The 25,753-nt window shown below is 37.1% G+C and overlaps 1 protein-coding gene across 1 annotated transcript in view; it reads right to left on the reverse strand.

Moving 5' to 3' along the window:
- Positions 1-273: 273 nt before the first annotated feature.
- CAND1 (cullin associated and neddylation dissociated 1) overlaps positions 274-25,753 on the reverse strand; it is a 28,736-nt gene continuing 3,256 nt past the window's right edge. Inside the window, exons 2-15 of the mRNA XM_062016616.1 lie at positions 24,616-24,759; positions 12,757-12,911; positions 10,922-11,045; positions 10,247-10,503; positions 10,054-10,159; positions 9,438-9,583; positions 8,094-8,386; positions 7,277-7,418; positions 5,169-6,662; positions 4,307-4,402; positions 2,479-2,648; positions 2,206-2,370; positions 1,866-1,973; positions 274-831 (exon numbers count right to left, since the gene is read on the reverse strand). Of these exons, the coding sequence (XP_061872600.1) occupies positions 607-831; positions 1,866-1,973; positions 2,206-2,370; positions 2,479-2,648; positions 4,307-4,402; positions 5,169-6,662; positions 7,277-7,418; positions 8,094-8,386; positions 9,438-9,583; positions 10,054-10,159; positions 10,247-10,503; positions 10,922-11,045; positions 12,757-12,911; positions 24,616-24,759 (3,625 nt within the window). The 3' untranslated portion in view covers positions 274-606. The remainder of the gene's footprint in view (positions 832-1,865; positions 1,974-2,205; positions 2,371-2,478; positions 2,649-4,306; positions 4,403-5,168; positions 6,663-7,276; positions 7,419-8,093; positions 8,387-9,437; positions 9,584-10,053; positions 10,160-10,246; positions 10,504-10,921; positions 11,046-12,756; positions 12,912-24,615; positions 24,760-25,753) is intronic.

The raw sequence follows: 25,753 nt of genomic DNA on the forward strand, positions 1-25,753 counted from the left end.
AAATGAGTGTGCACAACTGGGATATTTGTTTTGTAATCCCCACACCTTTAAAAATGACATTTAGGTCTGCTTTTTTAAACTGTGTGCCTAAACCCTCACTTTAATATAATAAACCTTACACAGAATTCATCTGCCAGTCAAATCAATTAATGAAACTAAAACAAACAAACAAAAGTCCCAAAAAGTTATACAAAAACTTGGTGCTCCAGGATGCTTGATTCCCATTTCCATCAATTCTTGTTTAAAAGGAGAGAGAACAAAAGAAAAAAATAATCATGGTCACAAAATTTTGACATTTTAATCCTAAACATTACAGGGCAAATGGATGTTGGAACCTACTTCCATACATCATGCGTCAACTTTTTAATTCCCAAATGTGGCCAAATCCACTAAAACAAGAGTGGGTTATAAAACAAACTCTGGGTTATGGAAATACATTTCTGGAATAAATGCTGGAAAAGCAACAATGGGAAAAGCCAACTGTCTCCATAAACGTAAATAAAGTGGAACAATGTGTAGATTAGATACTTTTTCTGTTTTACTCATAACCTGTCAATTCAGTGCATCATATGGTTCAACATAATGGTCCCCATTTTGGACAAACATCTAACTAGTGTCCATTGATTCCAAGTTAGAGGATGATGAATCTTTTTGGATACTTTCAAAGATGGCTGCCAGCTCAGGGTTAGAGCTTATCTGTGACTGAAATTCACTCATTAATGGACTCTTCTCTGCTTCTGGAATGGTTAGAAGCGCTGCAACTGCCCTCATAGCAGATCGTTTCAGTTCATCTTGCTTTTCAAACTCCTGTTTCACTGAATTAGCCTTTACCTAGGGAAGAAATGAAAGTATGTTTGAAAGTTTTACTTAACCCTCCCCTCTACAATCTCCTTAAAAAAAATAACAAATAATCATAAAGACCTATTCCTTCCATATAGCTTTCAAAATGGCCCAAGTTCCTAAATATACCCAAGCAGTCAAATAAAAATATCCCAAAAATATCTATTTTTAGTAGACATTTTACCAGCAGTTTACAAGTAGACTGAAACTTGACTACTAAAAGGTAAGCAGGAAGAAGTTCTAAGCTATCAAGTCAATTATCAAATCAAAACAACTGCAGCAGCCAACTTCTAGCTAGCAAAGGTCAGTAAGTGGCATTAAACTGATATCATCACAGTACTTCTAACTTCCAGAGAACAGACCTTTTTAAAAGTTTATCTTTATTAGAGTAACTGCTTAACCTTCTGTTAAACTCTCAAAGATGTTTCAGTTATAGAAACATAAATTATCATTAAAAGCAACCAAATTTCTTGATGTGCCATGTAACAGACTATATTAATGGAAAAGCAAAGTAAATCAGGCATTAAACGACTGTCAAAGTATGCAGCTGGATCAAGATAAGAGCAGTAATGGAAGGAGACTGTGAACCCAAGAATCTTGTGATACACAGGAAGGAAGAGGGGGGGAAACGCAAACTACAAAACAAAACAAAAGAACTACTTTACATTGCCTATAACCTTCAGCATCCAAATGCTTACCTTGGACAATATACTCATTAGAAGTTAGAAAAGCTCAATATGCCAGTTTCACAACTTATGATAAAGTGAGACTTGGAAGTTGCTCAAGTGGCAGCTAAATTCTTAAGGGACAAAAGAATGGCAAAGAAACAAGAGGATTTTTTTTTTTCTTTTTAAAGAAGATGGCCCTCTACGTGTAACTTAAAGAATGTTCACACATGGATAAAGGCCAACGTGTTTATTTTATCTACTGCATCAAATGTAACTCAAGAAATGCTGCAGCAGCACAGAAATACTTCTGATACACAGGCTCCTTTATGTAAGATAATTAAGTTTCAATGTAAATACCTTAGTTGTACACGTAGCACGCAAAGGTTCAACAAGCCTATCCAATCTCTGCAGCACTGCACTTGGACAAAGAGTAGACAGTCTCACCAGCATTAAAAAGGTTAGCATCTGGGTTGAGAGAATAACAATTCAACAATTAGTTATGCTCAGCACATATAGAAAGATGTATTTCCTGCAATGCTGTGTAATCCTTTTAACAGTAACACTTTAATGAAAACAGAAAGTATAACGAAGTACCTAAAGATATCAAGCAATATTTTTATGACTTCAGTCTCTTCATTTGTTTAAGTACTTTTTGCTAAGTCCCTGCTTACACAGGAAAAAAAAAATGAGAGCTAACCTTAATATCATAGTGATCCTTCAGGCCATCTTCAACATGATTTAAGAATTCAAATATATCTAGTCTATCCAAACAGCTATCCAAAAGTGTATACATGCACTCAAAAGCTGCTTTCCTTATGTCCAACCCATCATCAACTGTATGCTTAAATGGTCCCATTTCCACCTGTCAGCAAATAAAAAACAAAGTGAAGTAATATATTCAGAAAGAAAAACAACCTTCTTAAGATACATCATAGAATACATCTAGCACTGGTTTTCTTAGTTAACATACCTCTCTGATTAGTTCCTTTCTGACTTTTGTTTCATTATAAAGATGAGGAAGCACAGTATCTAAGAGGTCCCTTATTAAGGATGGTTTATTGTGTGCAGCTGAGTTAAATGTCACTAGGGCTACTCTCCTGACATTGAGATCCGGGTCCTCCAAGGTTTTCAGAAAATCACCTGCAATCGTGTACAGAAACAAATCAACCTACAAGGAACTTGATAATTTGTTACTTTAAAAATATCTTTGCTTAGTTTTAACCTTTAAAGAGCATGTATTTAGTGCAGAGACTATTTTCATGTCAGAGACACCTGCTATTTTAGCACAATTACACAAATTAATATTAATTATAGGAAAAGTATTAAAATAATTTATATAAAGTATTTTTTGTACAATGAAATGGACATAGAAAACCCATCAAAATTAGTGGCCATTGTGTAATGATATTTCAACTTTTTTCTCAAGGTATATGGCATATAAATTAACGAAAATTATATTTAACTTCTTTTCTCCATTAAAAGTCCCTCAGAATATGCATTAGAACACCCACCTCAAAACTGCAGTTCAAGAATTAGAAAATACCTTTAAAGAAAACTATCAACACATTGATTTTTAACTCCTAAATTTCCATATATTGACAATTCCTAAGTTTCCACAAAATAAGCCTACTCTGTATAAATATATCAACATCTCTCTCATCCTACTCCATCTCAGGCATTTTCAAATCAGAATTTCTATAGTTCTGTAACACAGTGTTGTTAAAATACATGCCTCCAGAAATACATCATACTTTTTCTCAATGTTTGTGAAGTTTTACTAGCAACTGCCATGAGGAGTGAAACTTTTCAAGGGTAGAACTTACAAAGAATATCAAAGTGACTTCTACACACACAAAAGAAACTGAGTAATGAAATTAATGATAATGGAGATTTTTTTAAGTACTAGATACCAATAGTGTCTAAATAATCAATAATATTTCAAAAAAACAAAGAAGGAAAGTACCTTCAGTAGGAGTGACAGCAGTGAGAAAAAATCCACAATCAAAACCAATTCATGAATATATTATTTTTTAAAAATAAGCTTAGTGATGAAAGCAACGCATGGAACAGACTCCACTGTCATTTTTCCCCATTATGGTTACCAGTAGACACATTTTTTTTACAGATCTTTAAATCTGTAATTAATCCACTATAAAACATTTACCATCACATATTAAAGAAATCTATAATACTTAGATTATAGATTCTCTCTACAAATGAGAAAAGACTAAAGAGCCATAGCTTTGAAAAGGTCTTTACTGGTGTTACACTGAAAGCTCTGATTTCCTTATCCCTGTAAAAATACACAAATTTCCAAATGCCTTCAGACCACAAGCATTATAGAATCACAAGGACTTAAGTTTACAATTCACCACCTGGTAATACTCAAAATTCCCATGTGCATACATATTGTAAGTGACTAAATGTCAAATAATTCCCAGACCACCCTTGTGGGTAAAGAGAGCACCTTAACTACATCAAACTGATATAATTTGGTAAGCACATGGGAAAGGAAATAAGCTTTTGGGTCCCATCTTGATAAAAGTCCTAGCATCTTCCATTGCCCACCACAGCTTCAACACACAGAATTTTCCGTTAAAGAACTTCTACTGCTCAGAGTTCAAACAAATTAGGATTAATTAAAGTAAATGGATATTATTGAAACAAATCTGTTCCAACAGTTACCATTAGAAGCTAAATCCTACAAAATATCTTCTTCTGAAAACACAAAAAAATACAAATTTTAAAATGCAGTTCTATTCCCTGAAAAAAGCTGTCAGTAACAGTAAAGAACCTACCTATGCAGTTCTTCAGGAGTGGGTCTATAGGTTGTGGATGATCAGAAATGGTGAACTTAACAGCAGTAACCACTGAACTTCGAGCATATGAGGACCCTAATGTGAAAAAGTGTGCATAAGTACCATTAAAACAGCACAACTACACAACTTACATCACGCTCAATTGCATTCTTTTTCAAATTTAAATACTCTTTTAAGAACACTAAACAAGAAGTAACATTTACTACCAGCAATGCAATACATAACTTGGGCAAATCTAAGGAAAAAGCATTTTAAACAGGGAAAAATACCATAAAATTTGTAATAGGGATTTAATGTTACCTGCCACAGAAAAGTCACAAAAATCTGTTCTTATAGGCTTATTACTTATAATCACATAGGCCTACAAATAACTCATCTTTAAAGCAGAAGGACATGAAGAAAATGTGAATATAGTTCTTGATATGAAACTGATCCATGAAAAATGCACACCTGTCCTTCCTAATCCTTAAAAACGTAATAATTCTATATGAAATACAGGAATACTGTAATTTACACCAAAAGGTCAACATGTTGCAATTGATTAGTCAATTAGTCCTTTGTTGCCCATGCTCATTCCCCCTTCAGTTTGTAGCTCTTTGTTAAGCGTCAGATCATTAATCAAAGTACAACAGTCTGAAAGCAGAACATAAAACTAATTCATGTCATGCAAGACTGAATTTCTAACAAAAATCGCACCACCTAAGCTTCACATTGTTGAGGGGACAAGGGGAGTAAAATTTCAAGAGGATCACAAAATTTAAGCAAATAATTTGCAAATTAGCTCAATTTATTAATAGACAGGGCTTTTGCTACAGCACTTACAAGAGTTTCTGCTACTCACCTGATGCCAAGTATCCCTTCAGTCGTGGAAGCAGAGTTTCTGGGTCTATTAACGTAAGCTTGCCCAAGCATTCAGCAACAACATTCCTTGTACCCTCTTCTGCACATTCGCAGTGTTTCAGGAGTAAGGCCCAGATGTTCTCAACATATGGTTTGAGACCAACCACTGAGGCAGAGCTAATAATTTCTTTCAAGGAATGAAGGAGAAGGTATTGCCTCTTAGGTTGACTGGTTATTTCTTGTAAGACAAACGGCAGATACTCAGGAAGATTGCCAACACTAATGCTGCCTAACGCATAAGATGCCGCTGACTTGACTTCTTCACTAGGAGAAGAGAATGCTTCTAATATTACAGACTTCAGCTCAATTTGTCCACTTAAGTCAATGTGATGCCCGACTTCCCCAAGAGAAAGCAAAGCCAAAAGCCTAATGGAATCCGTGGACCTTGAGTTCTTGACATCTTGAATGAACTGACCTACAACAGCCGGCCCTTCCTTAGGGCAGGCTCGAGTAAGGGCAGCAACACATTTGGCAATGGAATAGTAAGACTGCTTGTGAGTAAGTGCTGTGCTCTGCGAGTACACTGGACCCGTTAACATGCGCAGTAAATCCATATAGCCTAAGTTATTTGTACCAGTCACAACCAAAGCTTGGAAAAACTCTAGCATGGCACTAAGTGCTCCACCCTGAAGTAGAGGTGATCTCACCAGCCCAATAAGTTCATTGAGAATGGACCCACTGATCTTTGACAGGGAAGAAGGATAAACTTTAGCCAGCGTGGTTAGAAAACTGATGGCCATCTGTGATACATGCATATCACTTTCACTAATTAGAGGTGGAAGCTCATCCAGGACAGCATCAATCATGGCAGCTGTCAAGCTGTCACTGTAATTCTTAATTAAAATATCTAGAGCGGAAAGTGTGCCCAGTTTCAGAGCTCGCTGGTTCTTTCTCAAAAAGGAAGCAAGAATAGGAACTCCTTCTCCAAGGATTGGTCTCAAATCTATCTTCAAAGGAGAACCAGCAATCAATGTCATGGCCTTCACTGTAGTTAATCGAGTGATCTCATTCTTCAGTCTCTCTAGGAAGATCTGCAGTGTACTAGGCAGGTCTGTGCCTAGGCTGTCACCAAGGCTACAAATGATTTGACCCATGCAAGATATTGCCCTTTCTTTCACCTCCTGATCAATGTCAGCAGCCTTTAATCTCTTGATTGTACATGTAAACAAATCTTTGATATAAGGAGTAGCATCAAAGGAAGAAGGCTGGTCTAAAGGACGAATGACCTTCACAAGTTGTTGGGTAACCAAAAGCGCCTCCGATGTTATCTTGTAAAATGGATCTCCAACACAAGCTACTACGGGAGGTACCAATGCTTGAACATGAGGATGAAAGACTTGGGGAGAATGATTGCAGAGGATCACATACAAACAGGACAAAGCATCTATCTTCAGATTAGAAGAACTTGATTTGTCATTCAGTGAAAAAATTATTCCTGGAAGAAAATAAAAAAATGGGGGGGGGGGGGGGGGTTATGTTCAGTATTTGTATTCTGTTAGAACACTTCATGATTTCTGAAGGAAAGCAGCTATACTGAACTTATGCTTTCCTGCTCCCAGGAAGCCCCTTTCACCATTTTATTTAATCAATTCTTTTCCAAGCTTCGTCTACACAGAGGACACAGGCCATTTGACAGTTTGTGATGCATTTTCTTAATTATAAAGAGATTCTGAACCTTGAACTTTTCCAAACGTACTTTTCCTTTTTACTTCAAAATTCAACATTTCAGGTCTCAAAAGCTGAACAATATTTTGCTCTGTTGAGATGACAAAGAAGGCAGTTTTATCTTGCATTTAAGAATTAATTTATTCTGATATAGACAAAAAAATCATCTCAATCTTAGAGCCAACCCTTGTTTTCAAGTTTAATGGAAATATGTCACTAAAATATTTATATAGATCCACACACTAGCTGATTATTTTGCCAATTTCTTTAAATAGAAGCAACACTTCAAAGTTTTTGCAAAAAGCACAGTCAAGACTTAAAGATTTCAAAACTTCAGCTTCAATTTACTAATAAATCTTTAGGTTCATAATACATTTCTCATACCTGGTACAAGTACAGGAATGTGTTGCGTTAGGGCTCCAGGTAAAACATTTACTAGCTCAGTCAGCATGTTAAAGCAACACTGGCGAGTTTTCACACTCTTCTCCTTCATCTGTTTGTGCAAGGCTTTAACTATGTTGGGGACCTGTAATCATCACACAACTGTTAATTAATTCAATAGCTGACATTTCTTTCATCTTTGATGACTGGAGGGATATAAAGCAAGGTGTATATCCCACCCCTCTATTTCTGATTTCTCTACAAAACTAGAGAAGTTCTATAAAACACTGGAAAATGATTAAAAAAAATACTACCAAAGATAATTTAACTTTAAAAGGCAAGATCAAACAAAGCAGAATTAGATTTGCATTAAACGGTACAGAGCAACAATTGAGAAGTGACCCAAAAAACTTACTTAGAACAATTTTTTCAGCACTATCCTTTTTTATTCTGCAAATAACGAAGCAAATTAGGTTTTATCTTGATCATCAGAGCTTACACCTGCATTACAGAATGCATAAAGTAACTACTTTGCTTTGGTAGTTTAGCTAAACTACATAGGATATGCAGCTTCTACAGGTGAAGGTAAACAACTGAAATCAGAGAAGCATATTTGTGTTAACTGGTAATTTCATTTTCCAAGACTGCTGCACTTTTCCAGGCCAGTGTACCTGGCTTCCTCTCTATGTTAGCATTACAGTAATAAACTGTAATCTATGTATGAAGAAAGTATAATATGGTACATTTCAAGAACTATCCTCAAGAACTGGGGCAAAATTTCAGTGTCTTCTCAAAGATAAAAAAAGTTCTGCCAAATAACCTGACTCTGAAGCATTGTCAAAGGTGTCTCTCCTTGTTCCATTGCATCAGGATCACAAAGCCAGCTTTGCACAGGTCGAGTTTGTTTTAAAAGAGAAAGATATGCATGAAAAACATCTGCTTTAACATTCTCTTCACGTTCTTTGAATCTGGCTATTAAAGCAGGAGATACAGTTTTGTAGAATTCTGGAAGCATTTCATGTCGTGTGCTAACCACAGCATCAAGACATTTAGCAGCTGCACGCCTCACTTTCCAGCTCATGTCATCATCATCACTATATTCATCATCGCTCCCTTGAAAAAATAAATGATGCATTATGTTCAAGTCTAGACAATCAAAGAATCAAGTTTTATTTTAAACAATTAACAAGAACACACTTAGGTTCTTTGCACAAGGCACACCAAGGAAATCGGTTCAGAAGCATGTTAAAAATCATACACAAAAAAGCCTTCTAAACTGCCTAAATCATAAAGTCGATTATTGTTTCTGCCATTTTTTTCCCCACTAGTCTTCCACACGTACTAATCTGAACTGCAAACGGGACAAGGCAGTTCCCATCATATTCACAGCCTGACTACTGATTTAAAGCATATTCCTCTTTATTCATGACATAAGTGACAATGCAACAACAATTACTAGCTGATCAAGACTCAACAAATTATTCTGTTTGTTTCTTTCTCGGATAAGTCAAACCATACTCTGTCTCCAAATATGACAACAAAAGAAATTACACAACAAGCAATACAAATGGACTTTTACGCAATGAAGTAACAATTCTGCAGTTTGTTCAATCTGAAAGTAATGAGAATGTTATGTTCTGGTTCAGATTGCCTGTGTGTCCAAGTTTCCATAAAGTTTACACATGTCAAGGTATTTCTCCCATATTAACAATACTTTATGCCTTCCGATCTAAAACATTTTTTATTCTACAGACAAATACTGAGCATTTTGGAGCTTACAATCTGTTCTGCTTTATGCACTAGGTAACAATGTATTATAGTGGCAAGTAGTGACTAGTCTTTCCTGTGCTCAATATGTATTTTCAATTCATTATCTGATATTCTTCTCACTTCAGTTAGATCCTCCTACATGCTTCTGCCTTTTTCCATCTTTTGTCTTGTACTTTATGTTCACCCTTGAAATAATTATCTCCAGCAACATGTCCTATATTTTTATTCCAAGAAGGTCATAAGGTATGTTTAAAAACCGTATCAAAATTGAATACCAAAGTACACCAGTCATTCAAATGCTGGCACTTAGTAGCAATACCATCCATATCAATTTTCTCGAATGAATTCAGGTTCACAAACTCTCCCTCTCCCTCCAAACCGAAAGAGAATATACCTTGATCATCATCATCACCACCATCAGCATCCATAGCATTTTCATCTTCATCTTCATCATCATAATTATAATTAGGATCATAGGTAAGATACTTAAGACAAATGTTTATAATAGTAGATACATGAGGGTAAACTTCTTTAGGACACCTGCGCAATACAAAAATACAAACAATGTCACATTACTTTGAAGAATTAAAATATTTTTAAAAGATTTCATGCCATACACTGTACTTGGGAGACACTAGCCAAACCAAGTACAATCAATGCATCCACCTGAATGACACAAGTTCAGAAAGGGTGTGTTTCTATGCAACTGGACGGTTGCAGAGGACCTTTGGATATTAACTTTTGTCACCACTATTAGGCAACAATTATTATTAGAATACTCCCTCCCTTCTGTTTGCAATACGCAGTGACAGCACAGTAGAAAGTTTATAAAGCATAGACACACAACACTGCCTAACTGTTAAGTTACAAGTTAAGAGTTACAGGAAGTTTCAGCTAAAAGCTTGCAAAAACATTTTGTACCAAGGAGACTGTCTCTTGACAGCTTACAACCAAATGGCACACTATTAGAACTTAAGAAAGCCTGAAATAGGTACCTGAGACTAGCTTACCTCCTAACAAAGGATTCAAAGGCTTGAATGCAATACTCTCGTAGTTCATCATCATCTACATTACAAAACTTTACAACCAAAGGAATTATTTTTTCAAGATATTCACCTGATAAGAGAGAAAAAATACAGCAAAGTAATTACTCTCATCTAAAAGCATTTAAAAGTTACAGATAATTTATGTATTTTTCCTTACCTATTCTGTGACCTGCTTGCCTACTGATAGCAGCAATACACTGTATATAGGTCCTAGTTGTTGACATGGAATCATTTTTAGACAGCTCTGTCAATAGATGTTCAATGAGGTCAACAAAAACCATATTGCCACAACTCATAACCAGGTGACCAAGAGCAATGATGGTTCTTTTCCTCACAGCAAGTCTGGGGCTAGTCAGCTGGGGGAGCAGACAGGTCAGAATTGAAGGATGGAAGTTAACAAGCAGTCCTCCTTGCCTTAAAACAGACAAAACACAAACTCAAACCAATTGAACCTAGGTAACTTTGTTCATATATCATACAACAATTATTTTAAATATTGCCAAAACACCACAAAGGCTCCAATTAAGTCTATAAATACAAGCTTTTACATCTTTTTATAAATGAGTTTAAAATACAGGTTAAAAGCAATTAACATTAAAGTAAGGTTAAAACTACAGTTGTCAAAAGATTAACAAAGTAGCTGATCTATCAATCGACTTCTTAAATACATTCACTTATTTTTTTCAAAATGAAGTTTCACCTATACTTAATACATTACCATATCATTTTGCATAATTTGAAGCAACTGAAATGTAACATTTGGAAAAATAAAGTTCAAGCTTTAAGGAGCATTTATGAGCATTCACCAGCATTTTGGAAGAGGGATGTTTACCTGCTCAGCATATCAGCCATGATATCCAGTGCCTCCAGTTGAACAGACACATCTTCCTGCTTAGCTATAGCACTAGTGAGACGCCCTGTGATCTTTTTGCAAACATTAGCAGCTAATGCAGAACCTGAAAGTACAACAAAACCTCAGCACTTTCATAATTTAAAAAAGTATAGTTATTAATGCCAGAGATCACATTTGTGACTATGGAAAGCAACTTGATCTCGACAAAAAGCTTCTTTCCTCACCCAACAAAACAAGCCTGGACAGTTTGTTTGCTAATATAAAGCATGTCCTGCCTTACAGCTCAAAGATTATGTAGAAACTATGGAAAAGGAGAGCTTCTTAATTGTTTTAAGGCATATATATCAGAAAGGACAATGGTTTTGGCAGGGCAAGCAATGGAAAGTGAAGGCCCAGAGAAGTCTAGAGCAATAAATAAAAGCATTACAGGTAAAAATAAGTGACTAAGCTAAAAGGTATGAAGAAGCAGAGAAACAGATAACAGTCATCCCTAAAGAATAGCTGCATAACAAAAAGAGTAAAATAAAATGATTTTGCACAAAAAGCTATTTAAATAATAATAAGCTGAAATACTAGTGAAACATTTTAGAAAGGGGAAAAATGTATACCCAATGTATTTTAAAATTCAAGTAAAAATGTCTTTACTACAACTCCACAGTTCCCCCTTCCCCCAGCTAACATTGTTCATAGTAATTATGAGAGAAAAACAACATGTCATGGTAATAGCTACCAAACGGCCAGCACCGAGCTTCATTTGCATCAAATGTCTTAATCACACTTTCAATGTGAAATATATATTTATGGCTTATTCTTAAGTATGACTAAAACTAAATTTAACTACTGGACAGTCAAATGTGTTCCCTTAGGGACCAAGAAAAAAAGAAAACAATCGGTTTAGAGTAACAAATAACACCAAAGATTTTTTGTATTAGGAATACTAACTACATTGAAAGACTTTGCTACACTTTTGCCTCAGCTTTACCTCCACCCCAAAATCTCCTTTTATTTTAGATAGGAAAAAAAAAAGAAAAGCTTAAACTTACTTAAAATTGGTTCTTTGTATTTCATACATCTCACTACTGTTTGCTAAAACCAAGACTTACATGTCAACTTCCAACAGATGCTTTTTAAAAGAAAGCTCAGCCTCTGAAAATTGCATTTCCAAAGCTTTTTTAATCATTTCTCTATTCTCATTCATGTCCTACACTATGATGTGTAGGATCACTACGAAAAGCACCTGAATAAAGAAGTAATGCCATTAACTGATGAGCTGTTCATCATTACTATTATTTTGGAGGAAAGACTGCCTTCATTTAACACTGCAGGTAAGCATTTCAGTAATCACAACAGGCAATTGTTAGAAACCCAAGGTACTTTCCAAAACACTAGAAACAGAGAGAAGAAATCACATCATTAAAGAAAAATACCCAAGCTATAATCAATTTTAAAGTATACTATCAATCAAAAAGCAAGATGAGACTTAGTTATTACTACAACCTAGATATGTTCCACCAGGCAATTATTAAAATTGAAGCATTTTCACTCACTCTGTTATATCAAAGTTCATACACCATTACTTTGGTTTTCGCATTAATGTAATTCTTCAGTAAAAAAGTTTTTAAAGTGGTAAAATCTGGAAATACAGTCAGAGAAGAAACTAAAAGAATATTTGTACCATAAATTTCTCCTCTGATGGAAATCAGCTCCTATGTTAAACGAACTGAATCCTCTCCACTAAAGATCCCAGCTTCTGCGTTTTTAAAATTAGTAATAAAACAATAAAACTAGATAGTTCTGAATACAAAATGCCTTACCACTGGAAGCTGGGGGGAGTTCTCCAATCACAGTTTTAAGGCCAATGCTTGAAATGTCACGTAACTGCTCTTTATCTGAAAGCATGTTTGTACAGAGGGTATCTACAATAGTCTCCACTTGATACTCCTTCACTTTACTCACCAAAGGGCCAAGGCTGTATAAACAAGAGAAAAGTATTAAATCTACAACCTTAAACAAACCCCTCCATTTTATTTCAGTATTTGCATTCAAGTCACAAACTTGGTTTTGGTAGCAATATGAAGCAGAATTTTGAAATCTGAAAACCTTCAACTGCTGAGGTTGATAAGTTGTCTCCAGAAACATAGTAAGAAAATGCTGACTTAGTACCTAGTTTTTATCTAGTGGTGGAAATGGCTTTTGCAATGACTGTTCTACTTCAGTTTCAAAACCAGAGTCTCTCTTCCTTCTCATTTAACACCAAGATTTAAAACAGAAGTTACCTAGCTATCAGTTTGTGTGTTTGTGTGACCATCGAGGACTGCTTAGTTCACACCTAAGTAAGCAACCCTGTTAATTATTGCATCTTTATTTTACACAATGCTTGGCTTCAATCTGATATACACTCAGACTTATCATACACCTTAGAGTGTCCTGCTTAATGGAATGTAAACAGTAAAAAACACAATAGCATGGCATGCCTTCATTCATGGTCTCCAGGCACCACTATATGTAGCAAAGTTTCCCCTCTTTCCTATGAATTTTGAGGTTTTAGTGATTACAACTGTTTTGAGGATTATAATCTTTTATTCCCATGTCAAATGGCCTAATTTGTTCAAAACACCAAACGTATAGATGCCCCAATAAAGTTTAGTTCACTGAAAGAGTTGTTGAGCACTGGGGTAGGCTGCCCAAAGAATTGCTTGAGTTGCCATCCCTGGAGGTGTTTAAAAGCCACATATATGTGGCTCTTAGAGATATGGTTTAGTAGTGGACGTTGCAGTGTTGGGTCAGCAGCTGCACTTCACGACCTTAAAAGTCTTTTCCAGCCTCAAGGATTCTATGACTGCTAAAACTATAGCATCCTTCACCGTATTCCTAGCCGTCACCAACATTCAGCATTTCTCCGTTGTTCTTATTCTATTCCAAAAGGGAAGTTACACAAAAAGAGTCTTATATTGTCTCTATTTCCCTCCGTTCACCTATGAAAAATCTCTGTAAGAACTTCTCCAAGAACTGTCTCTCCTACAAGTAGCAGCCTCCCAGTTCTGGCTACAAATTTGCTTTACGAGTTTCTCCCTATTTTTAAAACACCTGCCTTCAAACAAAGGATCTCAGAAATGGGAAAAAAATAATCCCAAAGACTTTGCATTACCAAACATTTTTATCTAATGCAACTCCCCTAAGCACACTACGTTATCCATGAACATATCAAATTCTGGAAAAAAAAAAAGAATGTTCCAAGCTGTGCTACAGGCATTCCTACCACAGTACATAAAAAAAATGTATGGTTAAGCTTCACATACGGTAACTACACTGAAAGACATAGCTCCCTTGCTTTGTAAGCTTCTCTAACCAGCTATTCTCTGTGGTGACATCCGTAGTACTACTAACCAGTCAAGAAAGCACACTGAGTAAACACACATCAACGCTAGAGGCGTGACATGACACGAAGCGAAATGTCTATGAAGCTGATGTTCTGCACTGACCCTGATAGAAGCAAGGGCAGAAAGAAAAGGAACTGTATGCAACAGTCACATAGGAGAAAAAGTAATGGCTTGAGGCAAGAATGGAAACAGCAGTAGCGAGGACTATCTGCAGAAAACATCCATCTGGTAGTGTAGCCCATCAGCAGAATGAGGAGAAACATAGATGTATCTTCAGGAAAGTACTATTTTCTCTGCCATGTGAATCAAAGGGATAATAAACAATGTTCAGACTTGGTCTTGCGCACAGACCATCCCCTGCTGGTTTAGCTGCCTCCAGTGTTCCACCAAGGAAATCTGATAGTCTAATATAATCAACAACAAAACAATATTCAACTAGAAGTATTGCCTAGTTTAACTTCTTGCAAAGTCTAAAGGAAGTACGCTGTCCAAAGATGGATTGTGTTCCCATGCTTAGGGTAAAACAGTGATCTTTGGAAAGCTGTAATGTATTCATTTGCACTTAAAATTTATTTGAAGCAAGTAGAAATTTTCAAACTTTTTAAGCCGTTGTCGTGGTTTAGGCCCATCAGGGAACAAAGACCACGATTGGCCTCGAGTATTGAAGAGGCTGAGGATTGCCAAAGGGCAGGGAGAGCTTAATTGCCACTTAAGGTTCACGATAAAACAGAGCAGGCTACTCGGTTTGGGGAAGAAAACAGAAAATAATTTAATGCAACATCAACTAAAACATACCCCCAAAATATAACCAAAATAAAACAACAGAGTAATACAACAATGAAGAGTCCAACTAGCCTTTTTAAGAACACCTTCTTGCCAGCCACACCTCCCCTCTTCCCGGGCTCAGAGCCCTGATCCCGGTGGTTTTACCTTGTCCCCCCTTGAATGGTTTGGGGGAGGGGAGGGGGGAAGTGGGGTTTTCAGTTAGTCTGTTCCCGATAGCTTCTGCCGTTTGTCCCTCCTCAGGACGGGTGAACTCCACGTCAGTCCTCCCTGTAAGTCCGTGGGGTAACTCACACACATGGCAGCCCTGCACGGGCTGCTCCGACGCGCACTTATTCCAAAGGCTGCAGCTCCTCTCTGCCTCTCGTGTGGGGCTGCTCTGCGGCGTGCAGGCTCTCCAACACGGCCTGGGCCATGGCCGTCTCCCCACACAGTCCCTCGCCCATCCGGGCTCACTCACACGGAGCTGCTGGTAACTCTCAGTCCTGCCATGGATCTCCATAGATTGCAGGGGCACAGCTTGCATTCTCGCCACGGCTTGCAGAGGAGTCTGGTCTATTGCTTCTCCTTCCTCTTCCTCCTTCTCTGGCTGAAGGGTCCGCGTGGTCGCCTCCCATCTTGTATCACTCTTTACACCTCCTGCCAGCACTTCAAATTCCCTTCCCTAAATAGTGATCACAGAGGCATCAGATTGGCCCAGCCGGGCTGGAGGTGGGTGTGAACCCAGGAGCCGGGGGGAGAGTCCGCAAACTCTTTACCGGGTCTTCACTGCAACCCGCTCCCCCTGTTACTAAGCCAAAAGTTTCTCCTTGCTAAACCAGAACAGCCGTTCAGTCACAAGTTAGTTTCATATACAGGGATAAATATTTTTTCCTCCTCTTCAAAACCAGCCTTTCAAAGCACCTTCCAAAACCAGAACAAGCTCAAGACACTAGAAAAAGGTAGGAGAAGAACTTCCTACTTGATATTTTCGGTTGTAGGCTGTAATAATGGAGCTGACAGATCACTGTACAGAGCTAAATACCAATGAACAAATATTAGTATGAAGTTCTAGTAAAATAAATTCAGTACATCATATTCTAGTGGTACCAGATTATTGGAAATAAACTATCTGGAGATAGTAGAGCACTTCCTTTCAGACCTTAGTGATTACAAAGGTGAAGAAGAATGCTTTGGTTTTATTTCATGATGTTTTGAAAATTATTCTGAATTAAAAGAAGTTTTATTTTAAAAAAAGCACAGGCATTAAGTCAACTGCAGAAAACTAGGCAGAAGAGTGAATCACCTATAGGCAAGTAGAAATTTTGTCCAAGCCAGCAAGTTACAAAGCTCTCAATGAAGGCTATTATTCTGAAAGAAGATAATCAAAAATCCAAATTAATTTATGCCACTCAGGCAAAAACTTAATTTATGCTTAGTATTTAAACAATTTAATTCCAAAATTATTGCTTTACAAAAGCCTGCAACTGTTTTAAGATGGAAAAAATCACTCACATCTTTACAGTCTAAAGGAGATTTCTATTCTTATTTTATATGTATTAAGAAAAATACACAATGTACAAGATAACAAGCAAAATAGTTTTTCCTTATTTTACTGGAAATGGCACTGGAGTTTAAGCATAACTCTCCAAAAACACTGCTGCAGCTTGGGTCTACTACTAGCTAATAAAACTGCCAGCCAGGCAACTAGGAGGGAACACACTTGAGGTTATGGCTTTCAATATACAGGCACTGAAGCTAGTACTCTATTTGCCAAGAAGCAAGACAACCACATGTTTACTACCTTGCTGGTACTGTTGGGGAGGAAAAAGACAAATTCCTGCATTGCTTTAGCAGTGGAGATCTGAGGATTTGTAGCTTAACTCCAAAGTGTCGTTAACAATGAAATGTTACGTTGTATTATTTTACTTGTTGATCTTCACGTTTTGTATTATTTCATCACTTTGTAATGTGATTTGGCAACTTGGAATTAACTTCTGAATTAACACATGGAATTAATTTCTGAATGTGTAGTCAAACTTGACAATGAATTTATTCATTTTTAACAAATCACTTAACCCCACTTCTGGTCAAAGCAATTGTACTCCGAAGCACGCATGCCAAAAAAAGTAATAATAACGTGGTCAAACAGTTTAGAAGCACCTACAGGGTAAATCCAAACCCACATGTTTAAAGTTCCTCTGAAACTCAGTCTTTCTTTCAGTCTCAAAGCACCAAGTTTTCTGCTGCTCCCACTACAAAGGTTCCCAAACACACTTCGCATGATTCCTGCCTTAGAAATCCTCTGTCATTGCAAAGCCATCCCTCTGCACCATATATAGCTCACACCACAGTACAACTGTAGACACTCAAAATCATTGTCCCACCCCATCTAATTACCTGGTTTCTCCACTCCTGATAAAACAGTGTTCCAACAGCTTAAACTAAACTGTTAGAGACAGCTGTTGGAGGGAGACAGACTGGAGAACTAGGCTCAGATTCAGGAGACTGCAAGCCAGTAATTCCAGCTGGACTAAAAGGGCTGAGATCTATGGCCTTCACTCTTGGACAGCAGGTAGAGATGGCTCTACACATTAGTAGAAAACAAAAATATGTCTTCCATCCCAAAATCTGTTGTATGTACCCTACTGCTGCTACCCTTCTTTCTCAGGTCCAAGAATTCAAAGGCAGGAGCTAGTTACCATTAAAAAAGGCCCAACAAAGGCAAAAGGCAACAAGCAAGAAGTACAGACAGAAGGACAACACTGACAAAGCAGATTTAATTATTACATAAAGCGAGGCCTTGCATCCTACCATTGTGACTTACAATTTAAGTCACCAGAGTAAGGTTCAAAGTTTTGGCATTAGTGGTCTGTCATCACATTAGTCAAACTTAGAAGCTTCTCTTTCAATGGCTGTGCTCACAGCCTTACTCCCATGAACTTAGAACAGTGTTTACACTCCAGGCACTTCACTCACCTTAGCAGCCATGAATATGCAATTCCCAAGAGAATCACAACCTGGTTGGTTTCCTCTCTCCTCACCTATCCTCACCCTACTTGTGTGGTAAAACCTGCTGAAAATGTCGGAAACTTGAGATTTTTTTTTTTAAAAGGCAGCAACAGCAAAACATATTTACCAAAACCATGCACAAAACTATGACACACAACTAACTCAGTTTTGTTAAGGTACTAAACTTGGAACTAATTTCACAGTAGTCAAATCAGGCCACAGACATCTGAAACTGATGCATTATCATCAGCTCAATGCCACAAATTCAGGATGATTGCAATTTACTCATTTTGCAGAGTATTTTAAGGAAATACACAGATATCTCAAAAATAAATGCACAAAACCAACTTCTGTGTAACATTTCTAGAAGACACAGATAATCTCAAGAAAACTGTTAACTGAGATACTGACCGGTATCTGATGAAAGGCATAAAAAGAAGCCCTTTAAGTGCATAGAAGCAAAGACGTAAGAGAACGGTTTGTCACTTCCTTCAGCAAGTACACCTACTCCTACAAAAATGAGCAGCTCTGACAAGAGCACCCTTTGTTAAAAGAAGCCAGATCTCAGGCTCTAACCTGACATTCATCTTTAAATTAAGAAACAGGCACTGTACCAAAATCTTTAGATTCCACCAAACCATTTTGACACCTATTAAATGTCTGAGAGAAGGGGTTTAGATGACCAGATCCCCAATCTAGTCCGGTCACTTTACTGCTTCAAAAATGTTTAACTAACACTGAATTTTTAAAAAATAATTTCAAAATAATTTCTGGACACTGATACTGGCAAAGATCTCTTCCTTCAACAGATAAATTCTTGATACATTTGTACATAAGCCTTTATCAACACACAGGTTGTTACCAAAAATGATTTCCCAGCCTCAAATACATCAAACCATTCCTGAGTGCACTGAAACAGTTTCTCCAGTTACTCATAAAACTCACACTTTTCTCCAACACTTGGTTTCACTCTTCAGCCAAGTTTTCCCTTCAACAGTGTTTCATTGACACATCACTAGTTTCTCTTCAAATATTGTCAGTTTGAAGCTACTTACAGCATTGCAGTGGTGGACAGTAAATCGTTTGCAAGCAACACAAGCACATATCACCTTGAACATAAACAATTACATTGATGATTACAGAGAGGAACCTCATGAGGTTCAACAAGGACATGTGCAGAGTCCTGCATCTGGGAAGGAACAACCCCATGCACCAGGACAGGCTGGGGGTCAAACTGCTGAAGAGTAGCTCTGTAGAGAGAGACCTGGTAGTCTTCATTGATAATAAACTAATCATGATCCAGCAATGTGCCCTCATGGCCAAGAAGGCCAATGCCATCCTGGGATGCATCAAGACGAGTGTGGCCAGCAGGTCAAGGGAGGTTCTTCTACCCCTCTATTCTGCCCTGGTGAGACCTAATCTGGAGTACTTTGTCCAGTTCTGGGTTCCTCAGCTCAAGAGGGACAGAGAACTTCTGGAGAGAGTCCAACGCAGGGCCACCAGGACGATCAGGGGATTGGAACACCTTTCATATGAGGAAAGGCTGCGGGAACTGGGGCTGTTTAGTCTGGAGAAGAGGAGATTGAGGGGTGATCTTTTTAACATTTATAAATATCTAAAGGGTGGGTGTCAGGAGATTGGGACATCCCTTTTTTCTATAGTAGCTAGCAACAGCACAAGGGGTAATGGGATGAAGCTGGAACACAAAAAGTTCCACTTAAATATAAGAAAAAGCTATTTCCCTGTTCAGGTGAGGTAGCCCTGGCACAGGCTGCCCAGAGGGGTTGTGGAGTCTCCTTCCTTGGAGGTCTTCAAGACCCGCCTGGACATGTTCCTATGCGACCTGATCTAGGTGAACCTGCTTCTGCAGGGAGGTTGGACTAGATGATCTCTAAAGGTCCCTTCTAATCCCTACGATTCTATGATCCACAGTAGTCCAGAAAAATTCGCTGTTTGAGTCCATCAACAGACTACAACATACAAAGGTGCTAGTGCAGAACTGTAGAAACCATGTCACATCTGTAATGCTGCACGCTCCAACAGAAGTACTGCAAACAGGAAGCAGGAACAATCACATGTACAATTATAGATGCACACTCATACAAAATCAAGTATCCTTTCAAAAGTATGGTAACACTTCAGAGTAGGAATCATGAAAATTTGCTTTTCATCAATAGTGAGCAAGTTTAATATCTGGTTGGTGAGATTCTTAGTGGCAATGTTACTCTTAAAAAGGTCATGTCTTCCGCTTTTTGCATTTTGCAACAACTTGTGCAGCTCTGCAAAAATACATCTCCCACATCCTTGAGATGCGCAGCTGACATCACAGAATCACAGAACGGCAGGGGCTGAAAGAGACTTTTAGAGATTACCTAGTCCGATCCCCCTGCTAAAGCCTCATCCTTTTATACGTGGCCTTTGACAGACCAGAAGCAGATCTCCACTAAAGACCAATTGTTCTGCAAGTGAGAACTTACTGAAATTACAGTAAAGATTTTTTTAAAACCTGAACTATTGAACAACTACTAAATTCTTCTGATTTATCTTCTAATCAATGTTTCTTTTTCAAGCATAAGCCATGAGTAACTAAAATAATCACAGTGAAAGCCAGTCAATTATATCCATCTCAATGAAGTATAGGAAATGCTTTTTTGCAGATGTTTTAAAGATTACCAAAATACTAAAACGGCTATCATTCACACAAACACTTCGAAATCACAGTTTCTAGAAAGAGTTTGGATCAGCCTATTAGTTCAATAAAGCTAACATACCAATTATGAAGCAAGTCTTAAAAAAAGAGACCGTCTCAAGCTTTTCTGGCCTTGAAAATCAGTAGATATCACTTACAGACCTTATTGTTAGTCCAAGATTACTAATCAAGTTTATCAGAAGTTGAAACAATAACCTTGTATTAAATCCATTCTGAATACAAAGCCTTTGCACTTAAGCATGCATTTTATACATTTGAAGGCACTTTCACATATTGTTGTAAGTGCTCTTTCATCTTTTCTGTTTCACTAGCCGATAATTTGTGTCCAGTTTATCTTAAAGTCAAAAGTTGATTTAGTTGCATACAGAAATAAATAGCAACTACAACACACTGTCTTCTTTAAGTTACAAACATTTGAAAATGAAGGTGTTCATAGTGTAGCCCCTTATTAGGAAGGTGGGCACCAACCCACAATCCACTGTAGTCTCAAACTGGCATATTTTAACAGCTATTCAAATAAGCAGACTTACTTACAGAGAAGAGTTAAAATTCACAAAGGGGAAAAAAAAAAAAAAAGATCCAAATCACCAGTACAGCATGATGTGCAGCAGTGTATTGCCACAGCATCCAAAACGCTTTAAAGCTGCTGAACCGGATCAGCCACGCAGCAGCCAGTATGTGCATCATCCTGTTCACATTAATGACTCACACTCACAGCACCAAGCAGGGCTCCCTATATTGAATTGCTGCCCAGAAGTCACACTGATATATGCAAAGAAACTACAGTATCACAAGGGAGGAATCATTGAAAGTATTTACTTTATTTATAGATATATTTTTTTAAGCAAGATATTATATCTATGTGTGTGTGTTTGGGTTTTTACAGTTTTCAGGAAACATTTCACAGTGTCATACAATTAAAAAAAAAAATCTAAGTATAGGTTTAAATGGCAGAATATCAAACCACAGACAGCTGCTCCAACAAGCAGCAGTTCACTCTTAAACTGCAACACTGAACACAAGTAACAATTAATGTGCCATTTGGGCCAACAGAACATTACCAACTATGGGCAGTGAAGAAAATAGTCCATACAAAATAGCACCTATGCTTAGACAAACTATACTGCTTGTCTAATCCAGATGCATATAAATGTGGCTAGAGCTACAGGTAGTATAACTACTACTGTCATAAAGTGCACAGGATATCATGCCGGACAACACTAACAGCCTGCAACTAAGAACATGCAATAAGAATGCCCAATAGCATTTTCTACATTGGCTGGATTTGAACAGCCTATGACTATCAGATGAACCATGAAACAACTCCTCCAGAAAGAAACAAGCATACATTTAAAATTTTACATGCTCTTAAGAAATACAAGGTGAACAACCTGCAGTTACTGACCTAGTTTGTATCTACTGCCTGCAACAACACAAGCTTGACAAATATACTCCTTTCCCTTTTGCAGGGTCAAGGCTCAGAGTAGGTTGACTTTTACTTTAAGAGCACTAAGGCAGCTCACCAAATTTCATTTTTGTTCAAAAAGAAATGCACAACCACCTTGCAAGGGAGCTACCCAAATAACCATGAACTCTCAATCTGACTTCTGCTAACCAAAGAACATGTTTTATCCTGTCTAAGAAGAAGCATAATGTTAACGGAAAGGATGAAGAACAAAATCATTAGAGTGCTTTGAAGAGATAATAAGAAACAAGTTCATCAACGTTTTAACTAAGAGCACCCTTCCTAGCCAAATATGAAAGCAAGCAGCAGATGAAGAAGGCCACACCAGGAACACTGCTTACATGTTACCTAAAAATAAATGCTGCTTTAAGGCTGCTCCAAGTTGTTTTAAACTTGCTCTGTTCAGCAACTTCAAGAATCAACCCTTGAAAGAGCAAAATTCTGCCACAAGAGACTCTTACCTGCACAAGGAGTGATCAATACCTTTGACATTGCAAGTGTTTCCATTGATCTACCTGTAGAGTAAGTTCTCCTAACAAACTGCAAATCTGTCCTCACTTCCCCAGGGAAAAATCTGCTCAGATACATATTCAAAGGTACATAGGGTTGTCTTAAATTCTCTTTCTATGAGAGATGGAATCTATACTTAAATGGGTCACATCAAGTAACAGTCCAGTCAAAGCTGCTGCTTATAGTCTCCAAAGTTCACCAGAGGATTTAAATGAACAGATATCTAAACACAGTTTGTGCTTTCCTCAGTTGAAAGTGCCAGCATGAAATACACAAGTGAAGAACATCACCACAAAATATTTGAAAACCAAAAAGTCAAGAAAAACATGCTGATTGAATTTCACTTCCCAACAAATCAGGCTTATACCCAGTGTTGTAGTAGATGGAAGATTTAAGATGAGCTTGAATTGTGTTAGCAAAACCCCAGCTTAATAGTATTCAACTTCTCCCATCCTTCACCCTCACTACGGTTTCTGCCAGTGCTCATCTGTTTACAGAAGAGTGCTAAGCCAGAAGGAAACTAAGTGTCCAAACCAGTGCAAAGCAAAGACCAATGCAAGAAAAAGTACTAAGAGGGCAAGAACTGTCAACCAACCACACTGTTAAGACTGTCTTAAAGGTCTTCTTGTTGTGCAATAATAACAAAAGAATAAATTGCCCTAAGAAGAGTGAGAGTGGGGTTTTTTTTTGTCATCAAAGCATAACTGCAAGTGATAGGGATGCTAGAACCTTGATACGTTCAAGAATGTACACTTCTGGGATGAATGTTCAGAATTGACCTGATAACTCCTTTATCACATTTCCTGTCCCATTACAATAAATTTAACACTGTTCTTCAACATTATTTGGATTTCTTGAAAATATTCTAAATAGATCCTGTCATTTTAATTATATTCCAAGGATTTCATCAGAATATCAAAGTAAAGTTTAAAAATAGAAGAATGGTTAATAACAAAAAAGAACAGGAAGCGTGCACATACACAGGCAGCCATCTATTTTCTCATTTTTTTCCCTTTGCAATCTTTCTTTAATGTTTTAAAAAATATTCTTTGTACTTTAGGTTCAAAATTCTAACACTGTCAATAAAGATGTGATATACAGGCTATGTCTATGTGCATTAACCTAAACTTCAGGATAACTTTATTATGTACACTAAACGCCCTCCTCAAAGGGGCAAAGAACAGAAGTCATAATAAACAGAGCATCTTTTCAAAGGGTGCTCTGGGAAAGTCACACCATAAATAAAAGTTAAATAAAGTGAGGATAAGAGGGTACTTAAGCATCACAAGTCTCAAAAATGCAAGTGATTGTACCATGACCCCATGAAACATTTACAGTTCTGGTAAAGCACATAAAAATCATTACCACAGTATCCTGGATGTTAGTGAAGAGGTAAGTTCTACAGTCGACAACCAAAACATATATTTACCTTCTAATGTTTTTACCTCTGCTTGAAAACTACTCCATACTACAGTTCTTCCCCTACACATCATCTGCTTTCTCACAATCAAATATCAATGAATTATAATCTTTTAAAACAGATTTGTAATTCAAGAACTATTACCAAAGAATAAGCACGTTACTGATACACTTTCAGCAAGGACTGAATGTGCTATTTGTCACTTGAAACCCCAAATGTTTATCTACAATGTCAACAAAAGACAGTTCTGTAAAAAAAGTATAAATAAAGCAGGTATCCTACAAGTATCAGGGCTCCTTTGTAGATATCGGCTCCACAATCAGTTTGCTTGGCAGCAGTACTTTAAGTTTCTCAAGTGCTTTATGTTTTTCAGCCATTATAGAATTCTTTATACCACAGAAGAAGAATACCTACCATTTGACAGCCAAGTTTTGCACCTCACCATTTTTATCTTCCAGTAATTTCAAAATCATCTTCACCACCTTTCTTTCACTGTCATCATCAAGCTTGATAGAATCCTTCTGCAGTTCTGTCATCAAGTCATTAGTAGCCATAAACCTGACAAAAGATAGTCAGATAAATATTGATAAAAGGATACAGGTTATTCACTGTTCAGAATTCAAGATTCTCAGTTTCCATCATTTCTTATGAAATCACATTTAACATTGAATTCCTGTTACCTGTTTTGCAGTGCAAGTAGCATTTATTTTAGTTGCAGAAGAAAAAGGAGAAAAATTGTACTTAGAAATGACAGTAACTTTTAGTTAAGTCATCACCCTTCCCTAAAGAGAAGTTAAATATTTTACTTTCACACTATATTCCAAATTATTTCCAAAAAGTAAAACTAATGTTTTCCTAGATTTAAAATAGTCTTCTCATTAGCTATGATGATGTTGTAAATGAAAATATTTGTTCTTTAAAAAAAAGGTTTTTTCAAAAGACTGTTTTTAAAATAAATAGTCTCTGCTCTGAGTTTAGTTTAATATAATTTATAAGCTGGAAGAAGTTTTTCAAATATTCTCCCATAAATTTCAGAAAAGCCAAACATTAATGAAGGGAGAAATAAAACTGAAGATACATTTCACACGTTTTTCATTTCCTTGCTCTGTACAGACTGGTATGTTTATAGTCCAGATAATGGCTGATTGCATTTATCCAGAGTGCTACATTGAAGACCAAGATTAAATCTTGGGAAATCAAGTAAATAAAATCATCTCTCCCATCAATAACATTACTATTCAATAACACTGTCATAGCCACCAATACAAGAACACATTGAGATATTTCCAAAAATATTGCTTTTATGCCATTTGTTTCTTTTTCTTCCAGAAGTCTGTTTTCCAATCTGTTCTTTTGTAAGTATCCTCTCTTCTCAGAGGTTGTCATACAGATGTATTACTCAATTACAAATCCACTGGGCTCTGGTACTCATCCCAACCCACATTCAAAGCCCCAGGCAAAAATGGTTTGTAATTAAACAGTTAAGGTTGACATGTGGACTTCAGACACATCACTTGAGCTCAGTCATACTTATAAGGTTACCTCTACAGGC

The sequence above is a fragment of the Colius striatus genome, chromosome 1, assembly GCF_028858725.1.
Source record: "Colius striatus isolate bColStr4 chromosome 1, bColStr4.1.hap1, whole genome shotgun sequence".
Lineage (NCBI taxonomy): Eukaryota > Metazoa > Chordata > Aves > Coliiformes > Coliidae > Colius > Colius striatus.